At 35.2% G+C, this 27329-nt stretch overlaps 1 protein-coding gene across 5 annotated transcripts; it reads left to right on the forward strand.

Moving 5' to 3' along the window:
* Window positions 1–323: 323 nt before the first annotated feature.
* Window positions 324–27140, forward strand: IMPACT (impact RWD domain protein). Of its 5 annotated transcripts, none has more exons than XM_019741241.3 (11): window positions 324–479; window positions 1557–1685; window positions 2678–2730; window positions 3930–3992; window positions 11293–11378; window positions 14730–14852; window positions 16741–16838; window positions 18946–19019; window positions 22268–22358; window positions 23690–23824; window positions 24575–27140. In XM_019741241.3, the coding sequence occupies exons 1-11, from the start codon at window positions 444–446 to the stop codon at window positions 24641–24643; spliced, it is 957 nt and encodes a 318-aa protein (XP_019596800.2). In that variant the 5' UTR covers window positions 324–443; the 3' UTR covers window positions 24644–27140. The 5 variants fall into 5 exon arrangements, 4 of the variants coding, with proteins under 4 accessions (XP_019596800.2, XP_019596799.3, XP_019596801.3 ...); XM_019741240.3 differs by having other exon boundaries at window positions 347–931; XM_019741242.3 differs by lacking the exon at window positions 24575–27140 and adding an exon at window positions 23086–23117 and having other exon boundaries at window positions 347–931.
* Window positions 27141–27329: the final 189 nt, after the last annotated feature.

The following is a 27329-nucleotide window of genomic DNA, read 5'->3' on the forward strand; positions in this document are numbered from 1 at the left end:
CTTGAGGTGTCAAGACGAGCCTGGGGCTGTGGACTGCGGCCGAATCTCTTCCTGGGAAGTGGCTGTAAACCCGACTCCCCAAGCGTCTCCTGGGGGTTCCGACGGTCCCGAGGCCACAACGGGCGAGAAGAAGCCCCCCGCCCCAGCGATTTGCCAGGTGAGTGAGCCGAGGTCTCCGGCCGCCTCACAGGCAGTACAGCTTCCTCGAGGCGCGGCCAAGGGGGAGGAGTACGGCTGGCGCCAGGCCAGGGGAGGAAGCCCCGGGAACCCCTCACGCCACCTGGCCCGCAACCCGGAAGCAGATGCGGGCTGCGCGGCGCAGCAGGGGTTGCGGTTCCGGGTCGGGCCGCGCCGCAGCCTGCGCTTCGCTTGTCGCCGCAGCGCCCCGCCCCGGCGCTTCGGACTTGAGCAGTCAGTGGCCGCCCGACAGCTCCCAGGGCCACATGGCTGAGGGGGACGCAGGGAGCGACCAGAGGCAGGTGAGGCCCCGGCGGGGTGCCGACCTCCAGGGTCGGCTAGGCCTCGCCCCGCCGCCCCGGGCCTCCTCCGCCGAGGGGCCCTCCACTCGGGGGCGCCCCAGGTCCCACCTGCACCGCCCGGGCCGCTAGCCGTGCCGTATGCTCTACCGCGTTCCATTTTCTCGGTGCTTTTTCTCGGCCGAGCACTCTCATGCCGGCCTCCCCCGGGCCTCGGCGGGCTGGGCCTGCCTCGGATGGTGTCATCGTCAAACCATCAGCACGTGACTGCGCAGCTCCGGGCCGGAGGCAGAAACCCGGGTTCTGCTCCTCGCGCAGTCTCCGCCGGGTCACCTTGGACAAGCCACTTAGGAGCCCCGGTTTCTGCCTTTGCAAAACGGGCAATACTAATACAGATCCTGGAGTTCTTCGAGGACCCACTGATTCTTACTCCTCTTGGTATTGAGCTTTCCCCTGTGCGTGGCTCACGTGGGCGCCCTTAAAGCTTTCCTACTGGGTTGTGACTACAAAATGAGATAACAAGTTGAATGCATGCTTTGCTTCCCATTTCACCTTTAGGTCCGATTCTTTTTCTTTTTTTAACCCCAAAAGAATAATTTCAGAAATGTTTGATTTCCAAAAACCCAAGCCAATCACCCATCCTCGTGCCCAAATCCAAAACAAAAACCAACGAAGGTGATACCCAGTAGGACTATAGGGCTAGTAAGTAACAACGCTACTGGGGAGTGAGGGTGGGGTTACCTGTTAAAAATGAAAAGGTGGAGAAGATACATTTATCCTTTCACTTGTGGATCTCACTACAGGACAGGGGGGTGCATACATATTTTGGCTCAGCAGTGGCCCAAAGCACCGTGTGTGTAGTGTAGCAAGGCTGGTTCCCGTCATTGCAATGGTGTCTGGCAACCACCCAGAGTACAACATGGTGACCTGCTGCTAAGAAGGTTTGGCAGTGTTCATTCAGGGATCCTTCATTTAGGCTAGTAATGTTACAGACAAATGCCTTATAAAGGAGTAAGGAAAACTCAGTTTTTTAGGGTATGTACATGCGTTGACTTTTTTCCCCCCATCAACTTCTTTCAGAATGAGGAAATTGAAGCAATGGCAGCTATATATGGCGAGGAATGGTGTGTCATCGATGACTGTGCCAAAATATTTTGTATTAGAATTAGCGACGATATAGATGACCCCAAATGGACACTTTGCTTGCAGGTATTTTTTTCCCCTTTCTTTGTGGCCATTTACTAGTTACAACGTTGACTTTGTATGGTTAACTATTGTATTTCTCTAATAACTATTCTTGTGTGGCTTTTTCTAAATTGTCTTTTTGTTGGCTTTCATTAACAATAGATTATCTAAACGTATGGGTAATTAAACCTCAGCTCATTCTCAAGTCACGCTTTAATTGTTAGTGTCAATCTTTCCTATCCTAGTTATTTTAATTATTGAAATCTTCATGTACCATTGACAGAGTTGAGTTTCATTTCCTTTCATTATCCTGTCCTTTTAATAGAGACTCTAAACCTGGGAAGATAGCTAACATTTAAGAGGAAGAATAGGTTAGTAATTTAGATAATTCATAGAGTAGATACTCATTTCTTTATTAATTGGAAATTAATTGTGGTTAAGATAAAAAATGAGAAGATTGATATGGCTCTCTATTTTAATGCTTATTCTTTGATGACTGCCTATACTTACAGCGTAAGAGATGACAAATTGAGTTTTTATCAGTATTTGTCTTTAATAATACTGTTTTGAAAAGAAATCTGTATGGTTTTCTACTTAAGTGTTAGCTGATAATGTATTTAATAATATTGTTTTTTAGTATTTCTTCAGAAAAATCCCTGTAACATGTTACAATGCCTCTCTGTTTATTTAGGGTTAGGGTATAATGCCCCTATTCAGTTTTTCTTTTCTTTCATCTTTGTCCTCCCACCTTTTTTTTTTTTTTTTTTTTTTTTTACTTTCATTGCTTTTATACTTTCTCTGCAAGTAATAAGCTCCTTAAAAAATTGGTATTGTAATTCGCAAAATATTTAAGGTAGAAACATAAATAGGAGGGAATTCTCTCCCAAGATTTAACAAAACAATGGTTTTGTTTTTTAGTTTGGCAAGTTAGAAATTTGTCCAGTGACTAGCTTTATAAATACTGTTATTTTTGAGCCGTGAAGTGTAAACAGATTTGTTTTTAAACTGCTTTGTAGGTGATGCTACCAAATGAATACCCAGGTACAGCTCCACCTATCTATCAACTGAAGTAAGCTCTATTTCCACATTTACATTTTTATAAAAATGTCAAATTTTTCAATAATTGTTTATACTGTACATTATGTTGCTATAAAATATAGCAAACAATATATATAGAAGTTACAATGTGTGTAGAAGTTAATGCCTTTGGACTTTCTATAGAGCGTTTAAATTAAAAATTAAATTATATATAAACACATTGAAGAATGCCACTTAGTATAAAAGAGAATCACAGGGTTTATAGGGTAAAATAGCTACAGAATTGTCTTTTGAAGTGAAGAAGGTAATCTTCCTCCCTAGACAATCTAGTAATCTAGAAACCCTGGTCTGTAGAGTTTCTCCTAACCTGGTTCTGCCACAGGTCTAACCACAGTTCCTTGACATGCCTCTGCCTAAGACCCCCTGCCTTCCAAGAATTTTACCCATGGTGCTTCTCGTGTTTCTTCCTTCCCCTTAATGTTGAGGAACTATTTTCTCAGCAGCCTAAGTTTAATCTTAATGAGTCATGACCTGTTGATTGCACTTAACCTTTGATCAGCCTTGCCTACTTGACCTACTAAGATGTATAAACCTCCATGAACAGAATTGCATTGAATCTCAATTACTAAAATTTTTACTTTCCAGTGGAATTTTTAGTATGTTTTAAAACCACAGAAGTAAAATTTGCCATTAATAATGGTTCTGTAATTTTAAAATTTTTATTTGTTGAAAACAATAGATGTAATTATAAAATGGTTGTAAACATAAATGCATTTCACAGAAAAAGTTAATATTTTTTTAACAATTATGTGGCAACTAACTTATTTGTTAGAGCTGTTTTGGAGATACCAGTTAGAAAAAAATGGTACTTCCTGAGAGTGTGGCAAATGCTGTGAATCTGGAAATTCAGATTCTGGAACCTGTTTTGCCACTTACGTAAACTTGGACAGTTTTATGATATCCTATGAACTCACCCCTGTTTTTTAAATGATATTTTAATTGAATAATATTGGTGTTAGCTTCATCATATTTTCCTGGGAGGACTAAATGAGTTAATGCCAACGAAAGCATTTTGGAACTGTATAGATTTATGATATAAGATAACGTTTTAATGAAAATAGATGATTTTTAAAAGTTAAATAAGACCAACTTGTGATTTAGTCACTAATTTCTGTTTGAGATATAAACAGAATCCTCAAATAATCTTTATTGTGTTTTATTTAATCTTAGTGCTCCTTGGCTTACAGGGCAAGAACGTGCGGATTTATCGAATAGCCTTGAGGAAATATATATGTAAGTGACAGGTGATTTAAAAAATTCTATTAGTGGTTCTATTGTGGGCTTTTTTGATACTGTGATACGTTAGGGCCTTTCCCAAACTTTTTGTTAAGCTGCTTTTCCATTAACAAAAGGATGCACTTGAAGAGTCCTTGAAAGATTGGTTAAATAATATAATTTTAGATATACATTTATATGACTTCTGCTTAGATACAAACATGTAGTAATATATAGAACTAGTAACTATAAAAAACACTTAACCAGCTTGTGAAAGTAAATCCAGAGATACTACTCTTGTCTTGATATTTTCACAGACTATGTTGAATGAAACTGGTAATAGCAGAATTGTAAATATAATTATTTATTAAACGATGGTATACTTTTGATGGTAATTTTCTTGTCTTAGGCCATAAGACTTAGAGTCTATTGCTATACTATATTATTCACTGTTCCATTCATTCAACAAATACTATATGCCATGCATCGTACTAGTTCCTGGATACATATAGTTAGCAAAAACAGAAATGGTTCCTGTTTTCATGGCATTTAGAATTTGCCAGTAGGAGATGTATTACTTAATAACATCGTAAAAATTTATGTAAAACTACAGCTGTGATAAATTCTATAAAAAGAAGGATATTAATGTGTAGTACTAATTGAGTTTAAAACAAGACCTGGCCTAGTTTAGGAGGTAAGAGGTGCCTTGTTTGACTTAAGAGCAGAATTACTTAGGTGAAGATAACTCCAGTGAAAGGCCACAACGTGTACAAAGCCTCTGTGTCAAGGAGCTTGGCACATTTAAAGACACAGAGTAATGGTATGAAGTGGGAAGAGAGAGGAGGAAAGAGAAGGGTGTCTAGTGAGAAAATGACCTGGCGAGGTCTGCAGGGAAGTCATACATAGTCCTGTAGGCCACGTTAAAGATTTTTGTCTTTATCCTAATACCCATGGGAAGCAGAGAAGGGTTTAAGTGGTGTGATGCCGTGATAAGATTTTCGCTTTGAAAACACCATTCTGTTTCTGTGTGGAGATTGATAGGAAGGGAACAAGAATATAGATGTAGGACATCAGTTAGGAGCCTAATGCAGTAGTCCAGAGAAGATATGACTGACTTGTGTAAGTGACAGGTGATTTAAAAAATCACCTTTTAATGAGATATTAATTTAGTAAGACAAATAATGTTTTGGAATATCAGCTTTACAGTAATCCATGAATTGGTAAGGATTGTCTTGTGTGTTCTAAGTGGCCACCTATTTGGTATAGTGAGAGTACCCCCTTTGTATTTCTGGGATCTAGGCCAGGTTACTTTTTTCCCCAAAAATACTATATTTAATTTAAAAATGGTTTGATTCTTTTGTTCCTTCCTAGAGGAAGTGTAGTCTTCTTGAGTCTCCAGCTTTATACTTGACTCCTGAAATAACCGAGAACTAGACATACCAATAGGAGATGCCGCCATTTAGTGTTTCCATCATCCGCAGCATATCAGTATTATTTATTTACTCAAATGTTTTGTGATACCTGTCCCTAACCTTACTGGCCACTCCTATTTTTGTGCCCCCAACAAACTGCTTTGTGTAATTCTTTCTTATGCTTTTTTACCAGTTTATCTCCCCCCTTTAAGTAGAATAAGATAAAAATATTGAAAATTTGTTCACCAGTGACGTAGTTAGTAACTGTATTTCTTCTGGACATTTTTCAGTTCTTACTTAACCTCAGTAAATTGGGGGGTTGAATACTTCCTCTTTCTCAAACAACTTCCCACACTTGGCTTCCATCACGTTAATCATATTCATTAGTTAAATTTTTCTCTTACCTATGCACAGTGTCATGCACTCTGAAGTGGCTTCCCATCTGTCTTTTTTCTCTCCAAATTCCTGCCTCCTCCTTTACTGAAAGATACACTTCCATAGGACACAACTATTCTCTCTGACTAGTTCAGTTGAGCTATTTAAGAATTAGGAAGGATCGGAAATTACAAAGCAGTTTGTTCTAAAGATAGAATATGGTTCATACTGTCTCCTTTCTTAGTAAAGGACTTGAATAACCCAAGTCCAATGGTAGTATTTTCACACATGTGGTCTAAATAGAAATACCCATTGTTTTTAAGGTTTATGTGACAACTTTTAATCATAGTTTTCCATAAAATTCCAGCAGAGGGCAGCAAGTGAAAAATATTACTGGTTTTGGAAAATTAAACATGAGATAAATGTATGAATAAAGTTCTCAATGTTTATAATTTCACTGTGTTCTAAATATTGTAACTATTGAGATTTTCATATTTATTTAGCATCATTTTGAATGCTAAATTGGATTTTTCCCTAAGTAAGATGTTATAGTTTGTTTCCTCTTATGTAGGGAGGTAAGAAGTCAGAAAACCAACAGTTTTTCCATAAACATTTATTGAGTATCTCCTATATGCTGGCATTCTGTTAGGAGTTTGAAATTTAAAAATTAAGATATCAATACAGTATAGTGACATAATTACTGCCAGATTTGAACCAAGTGCTATAGTAGCATTTTTTAGAGGTTTTAGGAACAGATTATCTCTGGGCATGTGGGTGAGGCTGTAAAGGAGGGTTCCATTGGGAAGGTGACCTTTGAGCATAGCGTTTGCCAGGTGATCAAAGGGGAAACTGCATGAGTAAAATCATGTAGGTCTGAAGCATCTTCAGAGTTCAGCAAGTAGTATAAGATACCAGGTATAAATTGAGGTACGTATAAGAAGAAAGAACCTGTAAACTGGGATAAGGGGGTTGGGCATTATCTTGTAGGCTCTAGGCCATTTAGGTGGGCAGTGGGTGGTGGTGAATTAATCAGATTTGTATAGCAATGTAGAGGATGGGCTGTGAAGAGTTTGTAGGAAGGGACACCATAGGAAGAGCAGAGCAGTCTGTAACTCAGGAGGGAGATGATGGAGGCCTTTATTAAGCCAAGAAGAATGTGGGTGAAGAATGGTCAGTTAAAGAAATATTTAAGAATAAAACTAGGATTTAGTGATTAACTGTAGATTAATTTGCTTATCTCTTATTTTTAAATATTTTTTATGTGGATATTTTGAATATTTGAAAATAATTATTTTAAGAAAACCAAAGATCAATAACAGATTTAAAGATACTTAGAACATTATACAAATTGGTGATGTTTAAGAGAAAATGAAAGGGATTAGAATTTTTTTTTGTAGTAGTGAACTTATGATGGCCCCTGTCAACAATATTTAATTTAAAATCCAATGATTAATTTCCCACAGCTCTTCATATTTTCATGTATTGCGGAGTTTTAGATTTGAAAGTTGGAAAGTGAGGCTTGTCAAAGCAGAAATTGCACCAAAGTTAAACAAGCAAAGAAGACTATTCAAGACTTGTAATAGGGGAGAGAGGCAGAACTCAGTTTGAACTCAACTTCCTGAAACAAAGGCAGGAGAATTTTTAAGGGCTGGGATGTGCTAGTAGAAAAGTACTGGAGGGTGTTCGGGGGAGGTTGATCAATGAGATATGTCCGGCACATTTTTATTTCCTGAGTTTGCAATGTGTTTCTCTGTGATTAGGCCATCTGTGTTTGCTAACTGTTGCTCATCTGAAGTTAGGCTCCTACTCTCCGTCAGAGGCTGGGAAATACTGTCTCCCTTCATGATCACGTTTCAAAAGGGTGGCTCGCAGGTCCTTGAGAAAGACACTCCTAGGCTGTAAAACTGACGAGTCTTCTTAAAAGGAGTCTGTATATCCCAAAGGAGCAAAAAGTTTATAATGACAAGTTTTCTAGAGCAAATACTCTAAGAAAAGGGAGGTCAGGGCCTAGAGTCAGAAGTTGTGCCCGTCTGAAGTTTAGTCAAGCTGAGGTTTTTGTCTTAGGCCTCTGGAGTCAGTTTTTGAAATAGTGTGACCTCTTGGAGTCTATTTTCTTATATGTAAAATGAGGATAACAGAGTAATATCATTGTGAGGATTCAGTGACATAATTCATGTAATGTACTTCAGCACTATATAATAACAGCTCTCATTTTTGTTCTTACTAAGAATCGTATCATCTAATTTTGTCATTTTGAAAATGAGAACGAAAATTCAGAGATGGAGTGATTTGTCTAAGGTCACACAGCATAGTGCATTTTAGTGAGTAGCTTTACCCTTAAATCAATAAATAATGGAAAATTAAAGATAGAAAAATTAAAGCTACAAGTAAAAGTAGAGTCAAAAGTAGCTTGACCTTGTTTTGATCATTCTAGAATGGATAGTATATTTTAGTTATTCACAAAATATCTCAACTAAAATATCAGTTTTTAATCCAGTTCGGTCTTTTATTCAATTTGAAACAAATTTTATTCCAAACTTTTTATATTTAGCTACTTTACCATAATTGAACTTCATAAATAAAAGCTTGGCATTTCGCTTTATAATAAGTAGCTCTCAGATTTTGCACCAGAGTCCTTAGGAATTACCTGACTTTCTCCAGAATTGTTGGGGGAAGGGAGGCGGGGTACAAGAAAGAGGACTCCCAGATTTTGTCTGTTTTAATTTATTTTTGATTCTGCGAGCGGTTTCATTACAGCTATGGCAAAAGTTTGAAAACGACCAAATCCTAGTGGATAGTTAAAAGATAAGAACAAATTATTTCCACAACAGAAGATACAAATACAGCAGTAATAACAACACGTTTTTTTTTTTTTTTTTTAAGATTTTATTGGGGAAGGGGAACAGGATTTTATTGGGGAACAGTGTGTACTTCCAGGACTTTTTTCCAAGTCAAGTTTTTGTTCTTTTAATCTTAGTTGTGGAGGGTGCCGTTCAGCTTCAAGTTGTCCTCTCAATCTTAGTTGGGGAGGACACAGCTCAGCTCCAGGTACAGTTGCGGTTGCTAGTTGCAGGGGGCGCTGCCCACCATTCCTTGCGGGAGTCGAACCGGCAACCTTGTGGTTGAGAGGACGCATTCCAACCAACTGAGCCATCCAGGAGCTCTACGGCAGCTCAGCTCAAGGTGCCGTGTTCAATCTTAGTTGCAGGGGGCAGACCCCACCATCCCTTGCGGGACTTGAGGAGTTGAATCGGCAACATTGTGGTTGAGAGCCTACTGGCCCATGTGGGAATCGAACCGGCAGCCTTCGGAGTAAGGAGCACAGAGCTCCAATCGCCTGAGCCACCGGGCCGGCCCAACAACACATTTTTAAAAAATCCCACCATCAGTGATAGAATTTTGGAGTCCGAAGGAAAGAATAGTTTTCATTTTCTTCAGGAAACCTTTTACACCCACTACAACTTTCTACACTGGATTTTACTAAGTCTAGTTAAGTGCCAGGGAAGAAGGAAGCATTTAGTAAACGATGCTGAGTGCTGTTCTATATTCTTTCGCAGGAAGCCATGGGCCAAAGGAGAGGAGATTTGGAGTTAAGGTTTAGTTTTTTCTTTATTATTTGGAAATACTGTTAAAATTCTTCCAAGGTATCCCACCCCCCACCCCCCTAACCAGCAACAAAATCTGAATGTGAACATATATTTGCAGAGGGATGATTTGCCTGTCTCAAAGAGTGGTTGGTTGTAAGGATGAGTTAACAAAGCAGTTTCTGCCTGTCATCTATATAGTAGGTGTTCAGTAAACACTAGATATTAGTATTACTAATTTTGGTAATGATGATGATATGGAGAATTCAATAGAATGAGATTTGGAGATGGAGAGAGTTGCCTGCAAAACCATCCGTTTGTAAGGACAATTATAAACACTGAGATAAGGGACCCAGTTTTCTCATTAACTAACCATACCCCCAGGGCTGCATGTAGTGCTTGGTTTATAGACCCTGAAAGATTTGTTGAGTGAATGAAGATAGGTTCACTTCAAAAGAAACTATTTTGTAAGGTAAGACAAGATGCTCTAAATCTGTTTTATATAGATGAGGAAACTGAAACTCAGAGTTCAAGTGGCTTACTTGCCTGAGGGCGCCCCTGCTTGATAGGAGAGCTAACTGCTGTGGGCAGACCTGAGCTTTGGAGTAGTAAGTCTGCATTCCATCTGGCTGTGGGCTTCTTAACACTTAAAAGACTGTCTTACACAAATTAACTGATCTCTCTAGGTCTGTTTTCTCATTTGTACAATGGGGAAATAATACCTATTTATTTGACAGTTATGAGTATTAAATGTGTTGATGCACATAATGGACTTTAGGCTTAGTATATACTCAATACTTTTTACCTTTTTCTGCCTCTCTAACTAAGTTTTATTGAGGAGAGAATGGGAGTGGGAATTGTTTAAAAGAAAGTCAACCAACATCCTTAATTTTTATAAACCTTTCTAATTGATTCTTCTTGCTCCCCCTAAAAAGACAGGTTACCAAAAACACAGAGGATTGTTTTAGTGCTAAGGAGTTACTGGACGGGTGACATGGGGAAGATTTGAGGGTACCGAATTATTTGAAAACAGTTTTGTTTTCTTCTGTTTGCATGTTTTGAAAGTTTCCTTTGCTGGGTGCTGATGAGTGATGATAAAGATAATGGTTTCAAGGGAAACTTTTAGAGGGAGGTAAGGTGTTGTTAGGAAATAGTGTGGTGATTTCTGTAAATATACATACTAAAACTTATCGAAAATTAGTGTCATTCCCTGAAGAGTAAACACTTGGGCCTTTATTTCATTGCTGTTGCCATTATTTAACATAATTCTGTGGACATGAACCATGATACGTTCTTTTTCTCAATGATCCTTTGAGATAGATTTAATTATCTGAGGCAACCAGATGTTATTTGGAAACCAAATGTATCAATCTGGGCAATAGAATATTTTGTCAAAAACAAACTATGAATATAAAGTTGTTGCATTGATTGTCTTTTAAGTCTTGTAAAGCAAGTAAGCTCTCTGAGGGAGTTCCTCAAATGCTTTGAATTCTTCTTGGTTGAAATAAGTATACCAAATAATAACTATATCAAGTAAGTGGTTTGAAATTGTTCAAAAACTTAGGAACCCAAGCAATGATCGGACATCAATTAGTGAAATTATATCCACTGAAAAACTAAATCACATTTATAGCTATCTAATTCATCTAGTTCAAGTTCAGAAATTTTCTTTCCCTTCTTTTGCTATAGCTCTTCTGCTCATTTTAAGTAAGCAATGTTAATTTTGGAGCCAGTTGGAATTTTTAATGTTTATATAAACAATCTATGTTAAATACTCATCCACGAATGTTAGTAAATCTCATGTTTTTATAAATTTTATAAATTCTTTTTTAAAAGACATGGCTAGATTGCATATAATGTCTCAGGTTGAAAATATGTTGTATTTTCTTGAATTTGAGAAGGAAACTTTTTAAAATAACAAATATTTTTCCCCTGAATTTTGTTTAGAGAGAATATTGGTGAAAGTATTCTTTACCTCTGGGTGGAGAAAATAAGAGATGTTCTAATACAGAAATCTCAGATGACAGAACCAGGTAGGATTGAAAAATATTATCAGTGCTCTTTTAACTTACAGTAATCACATTTTCACATTGATATTCTAATTGAAATTTTTAATGAAAATATGTATTGCTGTGGAAAGTTCATTTACTCATGTAATTTTGGTTATTTCTTTGTATACAGTTTAGCCTCTGGTTTCATATTATAGTCTTATAGAAATAGAATTTTATAGTTATAGAATTTAGGTCAAAAAAATCTTTGCTTTCTTTGATTATTGTTAAGGTATTATGAACCATGTAGCATTCTTTATGAATTATTAGAATATATAAGTTAGACATTAGCTTCAAATGAGTATCGTATTTATAGAAAAAGAACTTTAAAAACCACACTGACTGAAATTTAACATAAAAATTGACTTTGAAAATTGATTTTTTAAAATTAAGATATAATTCACATACCATAATTCTTTAGCCTTTATAAATGTATGATTTAGTGGTTTTAGTATATTCCAAAGTTGTACAACCATCACCACTATCTAATTTCAGGACATTTGAAAATTATTATTTTGTTCTATTATTATTTTATTGAATCATTAAGTATATGACAACATGCAAATTTCTGATGTTTCCTATTTACTTTGCTAGTCTTTGTTCCAGTTACCACAAAGGCCTTTTAGAGAGGGAAATAACTATTTAACCTGATTTTATTTCCAAATTGAGTTGTATTGTTATTATTGATAGAATGGTTTTCAATTTGGAAAAAGAGGGATTAAAAAAAACAAAACCCGATAGTTTATCTACTAATGTTTTTGAAGGTTATTTACAGGGAACCAATTATTTAGGACTCCCTTAGCAGAATCAGTATACATATAGTTGATAGTATATATTTTTTTCAGATAATTTTACTATTTTTCTATAGAAGCAAATATTTTTACTGCTTCCATTAAAATCAAAGAGATAAATGAAGATATTCTGTTCATGTGACAATTTTCTTTAAGTATTTTCCTTAAGGTTTTATAACCCATGTTCTGATTTTGCAGCATTTCAGGGCATCTATGAGAAAAGTGGTCTCAAAACAAAATTGTATTGAATGTCAACTGTAAATGAAAAAAAAAATTGATTTTTGCCAATCCGCTATTCTAGAGTGTCGGATAATTGCAAAAATGGAATGTATACCAGTAAAATACAGGACTCAAAAAAGTTTGAGATCACTCAGCTCTTAGGAAGTTTTAAAAATTATTGATCTTAAAAATGATATTTTCCCTTTCTTCCTTATAGCCATAATTTAGTTTAGCCACTCTTCAAATTTTACTTACTGATTTTTGTAAAATTTACAATATGTAATTTTTAGAAATTTTGTTTGGAATTTTTTCTTAATCAAAAATTGTTTTTGTAAACTTCATATTAAATGGAAGGCTTAGTAAATCCATAGAACTAATAAAGGTACAAGCTAGTGGTCAGGACATCTCATGAGAATTAGTATCCTCTGTAAGGCACCTACTTGACAAGTAATTATTTTGATTTTATTGTTAATCTTCAGTAGAAATTTATTCTTTATTATTTCATTTTTTCTACAATAGAAATTTTGAAATAATTGTATACAACTATTTACAATGTTTAAAAATTCTGAACTAATTTTAGACTACAAAACAGTTGCAAAAATAGAATATAGAGCTCTCATATCTCTCACCTTGCTTTCCTTAGTAACATCTTACATAACCATAGTATAATTATGAAGAATAGGAAAATAACATTGGTACAACTTTAAAGAGCTTCTTCAAATTTCACTTATTTTTCACTAGTGTCCTTTTTGCTCTTATAGGATGCTGTCCAGGATTCTATGTTGCATTTAGTTGTTATTTCTCCTGACTCTCTTCTAGTCTATAAACAGTTACTCAGTCTTTCTTTGACTTTTGTGACATTTTATGACTGGACACTTTGGAAGAGAACTGATCGACTGTTTTTATAGACTGTCCCTCAGTTTGGGTTTGGCTGTTGTTTTCTCATGATTGGAGTAAGATTAGGCATTTTGGCAAGAATACCACAAAAATGATATTGTGTCCTTCACAGTGCATTATGTCAAGGAGCACATGATACTAGTATGCTTTATTATTGGTTATGTTTACTTTGATCACTTGGTTAAGGTGGTATCTGCCAGATGTCTCCACTGCAAAGTCACTGTTTTAGTCAAGGTTCTCCAGAGAAACAGAACCAATAGATGTGGGGAGGGAGAGAGAGGGAAAGAGAAGAGAGAGAGGAGGGAGAGAGAGAGAGGAGAGAGAGGAGGGAGGGAGGGAGGGAGGGAGGGAGGGAGGGAGGGAGGGAGGGAGGGAGGGAGAGAGAGAGAGAAAGAGAGAGAGAGAGAGAAGGAGGAGGAGGAGGAGGAGGAAGGGGGTGGAGAGAGGGAGCAATGAATTTATTTTAAGGAATTGGCTTGAGATGGTGGAGATGGCAAGTCCAACATCTGCAAGGTAGGCTGGCAGGCTGAAGACCTAGGGAAGAATTGATGTTGCATTGCAGCTCAAGTCTGAAGGCTGTCTGCTGACAGGAGTCCTTCTTCCTCTGGGGAAATCAGTCCTTTTTTTTTATATAAAGACCTTAACTGGATGAAGCTCACATTGTGGAAGGCAATCAGCTTTACTTAAAGTCAGTTGATTTAAATGTGAATTCTATCCGAGAAATACCTTTACAGAAACATCTAGAATAGTGCTTGACCAAACATCTGGATACTGTGGCCTAGCCAAATTGACAAATGAAATTAACCATCACAGTTACTGTCTTTTCCTTTGCAGTTCATAAGTATCTTGGGGGGAGATACTTTGAGACTATGCTAATACTCTATTCCACCTTAAAGGTTCACTCACTAATTTTAGTATCCATTAGTATGTCTTGTTTACATTATTTATTACAATATTTAGGTGTTTGCCTAATGGTGATTCGCATTTCCTTCTTTCCCTCTACATTTAATTTAATTAGAATTCTGTTGTGAAGAAGAGATGTTTCTTTCTCCCATTTATTTATTTGATTATTTATACCAGTATGAACTCATGTATATTATTTTGTTCCGTGGGTTAAAATTTCATATTGTCATTATTTTGCTCAAATTGTTTCAGGTTTGCCCTTTAGGAGCTCCTTCAGGTTAGGCTCCTGTGTTCTTTTGATGAGCTCCCATCTTTTTTTGAACACTTGTTTTACTCTCTGGAATCACAAAATATTCCAGGCTCATCTTGCATTTTTCTTGCTCCAACTATGGAATCAACCACTTCTCATAGAAGCCTGGTTCCTTCTATTGAAAAATGATGTTTAGAGACCAATACCAATGATTGGTTAAGTGTAATTTCTTGTTGTCTTTGTAGATCACTCACACAATGTCTCATATCCACATAGGCCCAGACATAAAGAAGAAAACTGAAGAGGAAGATGTTGAATGTGACGAGGATATTATTTTAGCCTGTCAACCAGAAAATCCAGTCAAAGCATTACATTTTGATATCAGTAAAAATCGAACAGGTATAGTTTTACTAATTTCCTTTGAGGAAAGTGAATTGTAGTATTATGAATTGTTTTAGAAATGGTTTAGAAATTTAGTAAACTTCTACATGTTAGGAAATAGTTACTAAGTTGCAGAGACTTGAGGGTTTTTTGCCCCCTGACTGCTGGTCATTCTGGTGTTTGCTTGGTCCATCCTGGTGAGGCAAGAAGTAGAAACTTACTTTTATTTTTATTTTTTCTACTTTCTAGAGTTTTGAATTAGTAGTTGGTGAAATTGAAAACAAGAAAAGTTGTGTTAATGTTTTCAATTCACATCGTGTTTTTATATTTCTATTTTGAAATCCTCAGATGTCTTCTTATGTCTCAGAGTTAAATTTTTGTTTATGCTCACAAAATAAGTAATTGAAGTACAACCACTGAATTAAGCTAGTAAAATGCCTTTAAGATTTTAGTTTTTGCTTATGCAAATTTGTTCCATAGTCAAGTGGTATTCAACTTATGAAAGTTTGATGTAATGAATCAGCTCTGTGTTTCTATCAGAAAGTATGTTCCACTTTAATTTTAAAATTTTGAATGATATGTTCCAGAAAGTTTGAAAAGTATGTTCCATTTTAGTATTTTAAAATTTTGAATGATACTAGTTTCCTTCAGTCTCTTATAAAAACATGATAGATCAGAGGGAACATTCATTCTCTTTGAACTCCTATCCATTATACAGCAGCTTTTAAACAGTGTTATGAAGGTTTAAAGTTCTTACATTGTGTCTCAGGACTAGTGGAAGGGGATGAAGAGGAAATGGAAGCGTGGGGGAGAGGATCCAGGACTCCTAGTCCAGCTTCACTCTAAGTAGCTCCCATTTTAGTCATTTATGTCTTTGTGGATTTGGCATAAGATTTCTTTCGGGAAACAGGATCCACCTTTAAAAAAGTGAAAATCACAGTCATAATAAATAACACCCAGTTCATATTGACCTTAGAAATGTACTTGTACAGTGGTCACAATCCATTCAAGAAGAGGCACTATCAGGGGCAAAGTAAAACATCCTGCTACACCTGGTTTCTTTTCCTGGTCCTGCTACAAAGCAGTGAAGTGATTTTGGGAAAGTTATTTAAAGCCCTCCAGAAATGTTTTTACATGTCTTAGTTGAAGTATTTCATCAATTGTAAGGTAAGCTGACTTGGTAAGATTCAACGGATTAGTGAATAGAAATAGGAAAAATTGTAATTCTTTTGTCCTAAATAACTTTTCATCTTAAATGAGTCAGGTACAGCAGCTAGAATGGTTGGTAAGTTTCTCAACAGAATTAAGGGTAAATTAGTGGTTCTTAGACTTGTTTAAGAGGCAGAATAAGTGGAAATCATGATACCTTATAGAATACCACCTCGATGTATTATTAATATATTTAATTCAATCCTATGAAGTAGGAACAGTTTTATTAGCAGAAGACATTATATTATAGCTATACAAAATAAAATCATAAGTTTCCAAACCCAGAAGTCTATCAACAGTAGAATGGATAAATAAATTATGGTATATTAACAGCTGTCAATTTTTTTGGTCTCAGGACCCCTTTACTCTTAAAAATTAGATACTGTACCACCTTATACTACTGCAGCAGTCCAAGATTTGAGTACCAACCCACCACTTCCACTGGGTGATCTTGGCAGGTGAAAATCATTTATAAGTCAAGTAGATTTATGTTATATACAATATATTTTGAAATATTTTAGTTAAAATTATAATTTAATTTTAATAAATAACTATTAATGGCTATTTGCATTGATTTCCATATAATTTACATTTCTTTTCTTCTCCCCCTCACCCCTGCTCACACCATTGCCAATTTTTTATTATTTGAATATTTGAATTTTAAAAATAAAAGTAATGTAATTCTTTAAATTTATAGAAATAGAAGAATTACCTCCGATTGATCATGGCATTCCTATTACAGACCGAAGAAGTACTTTTCAGGCACACTTGGCTCCAGTAGTTTGTCCCAAACAGGTAAAGTTACTAAGTCCAGCTCACTTTGATGTTTTTACCAAAGTAATTCAAGCAAGTGGTTTTGCAGTAATATCCTTATTATTGTTAATAGTTTAATTTTCATGTAAGATAAAAAATATTTGTTGATTTACCTGCCCCTAAATTATTCTGAATCATGGAAGATTTGTTTTGTTTCTGTTTGTCACAGCTTTCAAAATTGTATCTAAACTCTGATTGGGGCTTAACCTTTTAATGGATTTTCAAACAGGAAAAACTCATTGTGGTGGTGCTGTAGAAAATTATGACTTGTTAAAAAGAATTATTTGTCCTATTGCATGGGCATTGTAGAAAACCAGTCCGTTCCATTGTTGCCAAATTAAGGGGACTGACCTGAATTTCTTTTCCTTACTGCTTCCTGATCTTTGGCGATCTGATTCTCACCCAAGAATATCAAATGGGAAACTTTTCATTGAAAAACTGTATTTCTAGGTCTTTGTCTTTTTCACTCTTTTTTTCGGCAGAATCATTTTCTTCTTCCTTGGTGCTACAATCTAGCCCTATTTAAACTTTATTGATGTAAGAGGCAATTTCAACACTACCTATAAAGTTAAATTAACGAAAAATAAAGTTTCATTAATTTAGCATAGGTTTTAAGCATTAGTCTCTTTCCTTTGGTCTCTACAGCTCCTCTACTTTCTAAACTCTTCTAAAGACTTGACCTATAGGGATACAGTTCTTTGTACCAGGCTCCCCTTTCACTCTCTTTTAGCCTCTGGAAGAGCAAGTGTTTTTCTGCATTGATTTGTGGTCAGAATAACAGCTTTTGGTGTAGGCTTCTGGGCTTTTCTCTCTGGAACCTGATTTTGCCCATGGCCCTTGCTCATAATCTTGTTGCCAAGCTCCTCCCTAGATACTCTATTCTGAATCTGTTCATCCTGGATCCTCTTTCTGTTTCTAATTATAGTCACACTTAGACTTGAAGGATCATGATTTGTGAGAGCTGAAATAACTCTTAGCGGTCAATGTCTATTTTATTGATCAGGAATCTGAGAATCCAAAAGGTTAAAAAAATGATAAACATAATGTTGCACAATTTCTGATCCAAATTCGTCTCCTTGATTTCAACTCAGTCGTCCCTACCTGTAATATTTCTTCTACACTCTTTGCCAATTACCTTTCTAAAAGATCTGACCATGTGTCACTCCCCCCACGCCCCCACCCCCACACAATCTGATGATTTCCATTGTCATTAAGGAAAAATCTAAACTTACTGTACAAAGTCATTTGTGATCTGACCTGAGCTTTATCATTCAGGAAGTATCTTCTATCATCTTCTCATGCATACTCTAAGTTACAGTTCCATAAAACTGTTGGCCACTTCCTGAACCTTTCTCTTTTATGTCTCTGATAGGATTGCCAGATGAAATACAGGATACCTAGTTAAATTGGAATTTCAGATAAACATTATTACATGTGACATACTTATAATAAGGTTATTTGTGGTTTATCTGAAATTCCAACTTAACGGAACATCCTTTATTTTTGTTTGCTAAATCTGATGCATCTGCACATGTTGTTTCCTCTGAATGAAATGGCTTCTTCCTGCCCCACATCCCTCTTCCCTTTTGATGCAGAAAATTGCTACTTATCTTTCAAGATGTGACTAATGCTTCCTCCTCTGTGAACCTTATGTGACTCCCGGAGAGAGTTGGTTTCATAACATTTGGAACATACCATTACTGTGTACCTATCACACTGGATACATAAATTTGGTAAATTTTCAGAGTTCGTTTTTAGGGATTCTCATATTTACATTTAAAATTCTCTACATGGGGAAAAAATTTTCATGTTCAAGCATCCTAGACGTAGTGCTCAAATATTTGTTGATAATTGGTGTTCAAAAATACGAGGTCCGGCATTTTTATTCCAATTGAGAGCACCAGTTTCTGCCTCTAAAATGAGGAGGAAACTTTGGAAGTGGCTTTTTCAAAGTATAGAAGATTCTTTAAATAGCCGATGCAATACCATAGTATTTATATAAATATGCTTTAAGATATTTTTCTAGTATTTATTTACAAAGCAAATAAAAAGTATACATTAATTTATTTATATTACTGCTGTTTTTAAGGTGAAAATGGTTCTTGCCAAATTGTATGAGAATAAGAAAATAGCTAGTGCCACCCACAACATTTATGCGTACCGGTGAGTGATCATCACAATTTTAGGAATGTGCAGTTTATAAAAAAACAGAAGAAACATGCATGATTTTAAAAAATAACTATTATGTGTTTTTTCCATTATGAAAGTAATAATCATGTGTAGCATATTTGGAAACTGCAGAAAAGAAAAGTCAGATGGAAAATTAGCCGTATTTCTACCATTAAATGTAACCGATAATATTTTGATATATTTTGTCTTTTCTATGCAAAGTTTATCTTTTCAATGCTCTACCCTAGTATGTCCTATTTTTTCTTAATTTAACAAAATCATTTTCCCATATTGTTATAATTGCATTTATAAACATTATTTTAATGGCTCTATAATATTTGTTTGAGGCTCCAAACTACAATTTGTTTAACCATTTCCGTTTTTGTTTCAGTTTTTCATATTTTTCACTATTGTAAAGGATAGTCCCATGAACATCTTTGTTTACATTTTAGACTGTTTCCTTGGGATCGGTTCTGGTTGCTTCAGATTTTTTTTTGAAATGAAATGGGAGTATAATTAAATAGGAAGATAGAATAGATTCCTAGAAGTATTAATTATCAAAAAGTATGAACATTTTTGAAACTCCTGATACATATTGCCAAATTTTTTTCAGAGTTTTTCTTTTAAACCAATTTATGCTCCCATTAACAATGAATTCAGGGTGCTTCTTTCATTTTGAGTACTACAGTGTCATACAAATCTTTGCTGATTTGTTAGTAAAGAGATGAATGGTATAAATATGCAGATTAGTACAGACGTAAAGAACATAGTTTAGGATGGAAATAAATCAGAATATAGACATAGGGATTTGGTGCCAATTTAAAATGTGATTGTGACTATTTGTAAAATCTAGGCTATTTGAACTCAAAAAAATCCATCACTTTGGGTACATGAGTTTTTAATATTATTAAGTCACATCCTTTTAAGTGCCAAAACTTAGAAACACTATTTGTTATATAATTCCAGAGTAGCACTTGACAGAAATTTGATGTTTTCTTATGAGTTAGATCATCAGTATAAAAATGAGGAATTAGATTGTGCTTGCTCTCAGTGTTTAGACTATGCTGTAAAAGTATTAATAGTTACATTCATTCATCCCATGTGTTTATTGAGTGCCTATTTTGTGCTGAGCACTTTATAAAAGTTAATTCTGATTATTTCAGCAACTCTGCCGCTGTAGATAGGTTCACTTTTTCAAGATAACACAATTGTCAAGTGGTAGAGCTGAATTTGATAATCTAATTTCATTTATCTCTATTTTATTCCTACATGGCTGTGAGGCTGCACCTTCAACAATTGCTGTGCATAATTCTGATTCTAAGTTATCAAAAAATTAAATAATATGCTGGATAGTCTATTTCAGGCCGCAGATTTTTGGGTCTTAAGTTCTTGTGTTTTTGTTGCTTTTGCATATTAATGGGTGATCACCTGTCACTTCTCACAAATGTCAACGTGATTACATGTAGCAGTCCCCTCCACCTTACATTATTGATACTTGGGAATAAAAGAGAGAAACTTGTCAGAATTATATTGTCTGATAAGACTAAAAAGGCACAAAGCTGAGGCCTGAAGGACTCCATTGGGAGTAAAATAAATGACCTTTATTTGGTACATGGACTTTGTGTTGTGTATTTTGAATGTTTAGGGTCCTTTTAAGGTTACTTCCTGGTTCTGGGGTTATGTTCCCCCTTTGGAGTTGTGGGGCATCTTCAGGCTACTGGTACACACAGCTGCCTGATGCCACATCATTATCTTTCTACAAGGAAAGAGTTAGTGAAAATGTCCATGGTGTTTCATTTTTTTAAAAACCTAACAGTACTGATTTATATAGACAAATTTTCTTCATTTGTTTCATAAAATTATGGTGTTAAATTATAATTACAAGCCTAATATAAACCAGTCGCTGATTCCTTTTTGCCTTAAATTTGCCATATAAAATTTTGTTTAATAGTACTAACTTTCTTTTCTTCGAACAAAATCAACTCTAAATAATAATACAGCCTGGTCATAGTAGGTGGGCAGTAAATACCAAGGGTGCCAAAACCCAAAATGTGTACAAGTGGACACTTTGGTCAACATTGCTCAAGCAGTAGTTCACCATAAGCAGAAGTGTCTAGACGCTGATGATAACCACTTTGAGCACCTCTTGTAATTGTAGAACGGAAACGTGACTTGTATTCATCTTTCGTTATTGGTATATGTTGACTATTACAATTTTAATAGTTTTTTTCCTTTCTTAAAATGTGTATACATTTTTCTGGCACCCTTTGTATTTATTGAGTGAATGAATGGATAGATGGACAGTGGATGGAAAGACGAATGAATGAATGAATGAATGAATATGATTGCTATAATAAAATTAACATAATTGATTTAGGTGTATAGATAAAGTAGTATCTGGCTTTTTATGGCCATAGCCAGAGAGATATTTTTGCTACATTTGCCTAGTCCTGGATGGTACCACTTGTAGGGGCCTTAGCAATCCACTAGATGGCATACCTTAACTGGTACTATTTTCTTTTTATACTCGCACTTATTTGTCAAGCTTATTCTACTACAAAGCCCTACGTTATTATTACAAATGCTAACTTTCCAGATAATTTGAATGGGTAAAAGTACCATGATTTATTTCTGATATTAATAACTCTCCAGCGGTAAATTATAGAGAAAAAGAAATCTTATAAATCTTAACTCAAAATGGGGAAGGTAGAAAAATACTTGATGGCTAGAATAAGATGTGAAAAATATATAAAATATTAACTTTTGTTGGTTTCGTCACCTCCATCTTTTTTATATACTTTTCTCTCTTTCACCAGATCTTAGGGTCTTTGAAGACATGAGTACACCACTTATTTCTTTTATATCATTTCACAATGCCTATTCTATATGGTATATTCTCAATAAATGTTTTTCAGTGAGTACTTTACATAACCTCATAGCTTTAAGGTTAAATTAAGTGAGGGAAGTTTCAGATGGGTAAACTCACCTTCCCATAATTGCAGTGTTTCTGATTTGAAGGAGACACCTTGATTCCTAGCTTTCCCAAATATAAAAAGTGAAACATACTGGATAGTAAGTTATCAGTGAAAATATATCTTAACATGTAGTTCAAGAAGGATTTTTTTTTTTTAAAACAAATGTGCTGATTTTGGAAGTAAATTGATTGCAATAAGTATAAAGAAGTAACTTTTATTATAACATTTTGAGATTTCAAGGTGTAACACTGTTATATGTATTTCTAGAATATATTGTGAGGATAAACAGACCTTCTTACAGGATTGTGAAGATGATGGGGAAACAGCCGCTGGTGGGCGTCTTCTCCATCTCATGGAGGTAAGTGTAACTTAAACCCTGTTAATTCTCTTCTATGAGCCAGAAAATTTCTCAACAAAACAGAGCTTGATTTAGGAATAAGTAAATCAGGTAGACCATGTAACATACGATATATTTGGTTGAATTAGTAGTTAATTTTTTAACTCTGACTGAGAGAAAATTTTAACCATTGGATATGGGATAGAAAACAAAGGGTTAATAAGTGTTGTGCTTTCAAGCTCTTTCAGTCATAGACAATAGAAGGTTGTCTTCAACTCTGGAAAAACTGCTTTTTGGTTTTTGATAATTTCTTCCCCTTTATTTTCTGTATTCTGTCTTTGTGAAATTCCTGTTAGTTGGGTATTGGACCTTCTGGATAGATCCAGAATGTTTCTTTTTTATTAAGTTGTCATTTCATTGCCTTATGTTCTGAGACATTTTCTTGACTGTCTTCCAAAATTTCTATTGAATTAAAAAAATTTTTTTAGCAACCATGTATTTAATTGTCAAAGAGTTCTTTTTGTTTTCTTTTTCCTTTTTCATGGTGTGCTGTTCTGGTTTTATAGATGCAATATGTTCTAAAATTTCTCTGAATATACTAATTAGAGGTGGTTTTTTTGTTTTTTGGTTTTTTTTAAGATGTTCTCTCAAATTTTGCCTGGTTCATTTTAGTTTGTTTATCTTGTCCTTTCTCTTTCATGCTGCTGGATTTTCTTCATCTGTCTGGTGATCATTGATTGTCCATTAGTTTTAAGAATGGATTGTTTTTTATTTCCTAAGGTAGTTGCTATAGTTTCTTCTGCTATTGTATGTGGAGGTTTGTTTTCTAACCAGGCCATTCCCTTGATAGGAACTCTGTGTGTGGGTCAGGCCTGTAGACTGGTGGGCTTCACCTTAAGGGCAGCATTTGACAAATATCAAACTGAGGAAGACCTTACTGGTAGGCATCAGCGATTACCCATGCAGTCCCAGTTCGCTCTACTAGTTTGTTCAGAAGTAGGGTGTGTGGTTGTTTTGTCCAGGAGTAAAAGGCTGTCTAAACAGCTTTTCTGGTTGAAGTCACCAAGAACTGGAACCCTATCTGCATGATCTCCCCCTTCACTCTGCCTGGTTGCCCCAAAGTTTGGAATTTGAGGACACTGTGGAACACAGTGTTTGTTTTCCAAATTCCCTTCTCATAACGTTCTTCCCCTGAATTGTTAGTAATCTCACTCTGCTCACGCGTGTGGTTCTGCCGTTAAAGTTGGGGAAATTTTGTGTGCAGTTTTGTATATGGGTTATTTCACTCTCCTTTAAAAGTCACATTTGTACATGTCTATATATATATCTAATTATGCCTCTGAAAATAACAGATTTTGAATGTGAGAAATGTCATGGTGGTAGTATCACGCTGGTATGGAGGGATTCTGCTAGGACCAGATCGCTTCAAACATATCAACAACTGTGCCAGAAACATACTAGTGGAGAAGAACTACACAAATTCACCGGTAAGTGGTTATTGATGTTATGTCTAAGAGTTTCTCACCATTGCCTGTGAAATTAAAAAACAAAAAAAAAGCAAAATTAAGAATGAGTCAGAATTTGTGGGGTGCATTAGAACAACCTTTGGACTAGGAAACTGGAGACTTACGTTCTAGTCAAAACCATGTGACTGGCCAGTTGTGCGACCTTGGGTAGATAACTTCGTCTCTTCAAACCTTAATTTCATAGACTCATAGAGTTTTATAAAAACCTTCAAGACTAATTACACTCCCTAAAATTGAGGCTCAGAGAGGTTGCAGCTAATAACTACAGCGAATTAGATGTTCTTTAGACATCTATAAAATTCTAACATTTTGTTAGTATCAAAGCATCTCCTCTTTCGCCTGGCATGTCTTTAGATGCCTTCTTCCTTTATACTTTAAGGGTTTCTCTTTATTTCATATTTTGTAAGTATGTTCATATCTATTGTATTTAAACCCTGCTGCCTTACTTTGGAAAGTGGATAATAGATTAAATATTGCAATTATTCATGCATAAATCTGTTAGATAAATGAGTGTTTTCCTTGATTATCCTTGATTGTTTTGTAAATATTTAAATAGATTTTAAGTGAAAATGCCCTATAAAACAGGAAGATGATAAATATGGAAGTAATTATACTTTCTCTGTTATGTTCTATGTGATTAGATTTAAGGTTCCTAAGCTAAGTATCTTCATACAAATGAAAAGATACTACATTGATTTTTGTCTTTTTCAGGAGGAATCATCTAAGGCTTTGGGAAAGAATAAAAAAGTAAGAAAGGACAAGAAGAGGAGTGAACATTAATACCTGAAACTATATGAAAGGTTAATTTGCCTATAATTATATACAAATTCCACAGTCATTAAAGAATATATTGTGCAGAGAGGGAATCCTAGACTGCTCAAGTCAGCCAATTCATCGTGGACACCAACATTATCTTTTCTTCTTTGGTTATATCATCTGCTAAAAATAGAGAACTTGTGATATATTCATGTGTGTTTCAAGGCAGATTCAGAAGGATTGATTTGAACTTAATCACCACTTCACCTAATTTTTGGAAGGTAACAGTTGCCCAGGGCAGTACCTGAATTAACTGTCCATTTCAGTACATGTCAAGTGCCTTTGTTAGGTGAGGAAGATATGTCTCTGGAGGAATATAAATACTTGATTTCTTGTCATCAGGATTCTCATTTTGTTAAATGAATATTGCCTTTTACTGCTTTTTATGGCTTATTAAAACAGGAGCTCACCGAAGATTGATCTTAGAGAGTTTCTTCTTGTGATTTTAGTTCATAAGTATGTCACCTTTCATTTTATAGTGTTCATCATTGAGTAATGGATTGATTAAGTGAAAATCCAGGAGTATCCATCTGCAGTTATGTGCTGAAGTAATTCATCTAACATTTGATCACATAAGTGTTATGCCTCAATTTCTGTCGCACATTGGTGATTGTGAAATTTCAGAAAGTGATTTTCTAGCCTCTACCTTTTTTGTTTAATTCTTGTAATGTGAAGCTATAAATGTGGAGTGTCAGTAGTCTTCTCCCACCCCTGAAATGTGTTGGTGTAATATTCTCACTTCTTTTGACAACCTAGAAGTTCCTTTCTTGTGATCTTCATTGAGGAGTTAGAACTGCACAAGAAGCTATGCTGTGGTTAAGGACATTTATAGAATGGGATAGAAGTGGCAGAATGACAATGGTGAAGGGCAAGGATACGTTGTGTTGTTATGGAAATGTGGTGCACGTGTCCCACCTGTGCTCCAGCCATCTTTCTCAATTCCATTACTTTGTGGAGAGAAGGAACAAATGCTCTGATTGGAAAAACAAAGAAAAATCTCTCTTTCCCCCTATTCTTGTCAAATCTTCCTTTTCATCAGTGTTTTATGTTCCTTCTTTCATCCTCAAGTTGTATGGTTTATCTCTAGGCATCTAGACAATAAATCTGACTTTGAGATGTAACAAGTCATTAACCATTCCCTTTCAGATTGATTATAATTATTAAACTTTAATTACCACAGATTTGCCTAATATTCCCTTCCAAAGAGAGGGAACAAAAATTAGGAGGCAACTTGGGATGGTGTGGGAGCATGGGAAGCATCAGAGCAAAGTGGACACAGACATGTTTTGTTTTTTTTCTGTTCTCTGATGTTTTACCTTTAAAAAACATCCTTACTTGCTATTTGTTTCTTGCTATTTTTAATAAGAATCTAGTAAATAGCTTTACCCTAGGATGGATTCTGAGAAATAAAATCTAAATGATATTTGTTGTGTGTTTAATGTTACCAGTTACCAAGTCATCAGAGGATGACATGTATTTAGAACACTTACTTCAGATTCCATGAAAAATTAAGTATGTCCTATGTGTTAACTTAAAATAAGTGAAGTTAAAAACCATTAATTAAAATAATTTCACAATTTTGGCATATCAGACCTGTGATAGAAGATATAAAACAGTAAGACTTTGGTGCTGCAGAAAAATAAATGTGAGTTAATTTGTCTGCACCAGCAACTTTGAATTTCTTTCTTGCTGTTTTATCTAATATTTATTTAGGTCTTTATGGAAAACCTTTATATCTGGGATTTCATTTTCCTTTCTTTAAAAACAATCTTATTATTGCTTCTTTCTACAAAATTATTAACCACATTTTCCCGACTAAAAATCTTAATCTCCTATGTCCAGTAAGTTAGTAAACAGAGATCTAAAAATCTCCAATTCTGAAAATTGAGTTATTTCACACTCTACCATTATGGACCCTAACTAGTGATAATATCTTTTTTCTCTTTAAAATTTATCTCAACTAGAGGATTTTCAACTTTTCCAAATAATAATTTTCTATAGCCAGATCTATGCTGTGGCATATTTTATAGTATATTGTATTAGTTAAAAATATTCTCCATATGCCAGAATATAAGAGCAAGTAGCATCTACTTTTTAAATGGGAATAGCAGTATGATTTGGAGGTATATATCATGAAACAGAGCCTATTTGAAGAGAGCTATATCAAACTAATCACAACCAAGAAAGAATAGCATGAAGCAGATACTGTTTGTTGAGAAGGTGAAATTTATTGGGAAAATTGTATAATCACCTCTAATTTCACTATCTGAATATAACCATTAGTGACATTTGGTATGTACATCCTTCTATTTTTTTCCTATGCATGATTTTGTACATATGCTATTTTTCTTCCCATAAAAATGGTATTAAACTGTATATACTGTTTTGTATCTTGATATTTCATATAGAAATATATTGTTAACATTTTCCCATGTCAATAAATATTACTCTATGGCTTAAATTTTTATGGCTATGTCATATTCTGTCTTCTGGTGTATCATAATATACTAACTAGTTCCCACTTGTTTCCAGTTTTTAAGTTTTTTCATTTTTCACGGTTATAAACAGCTATGAAAAAATCATTGTATGCCGAGTTTTATATATTATCTCTGGTTACTTTCTTAGAAAAAATTCCTAGAAATGGAATTTC

This window comes from Rhinolophus sinicus, chromosome 4, assembly GCF_057876585.1.
Source record: "Rhinolophus sinicus isolate RSI-liver-muscle chromosome 4, RSI-T2T, whole genome shotgun sequence".
Lineage (NCBI taxonomy): Eukaryota > Metazoa > Chordata > Mammalia > Chiroptera > Rhinolophidae > Rhinolophus > Rhinolophus sinicus.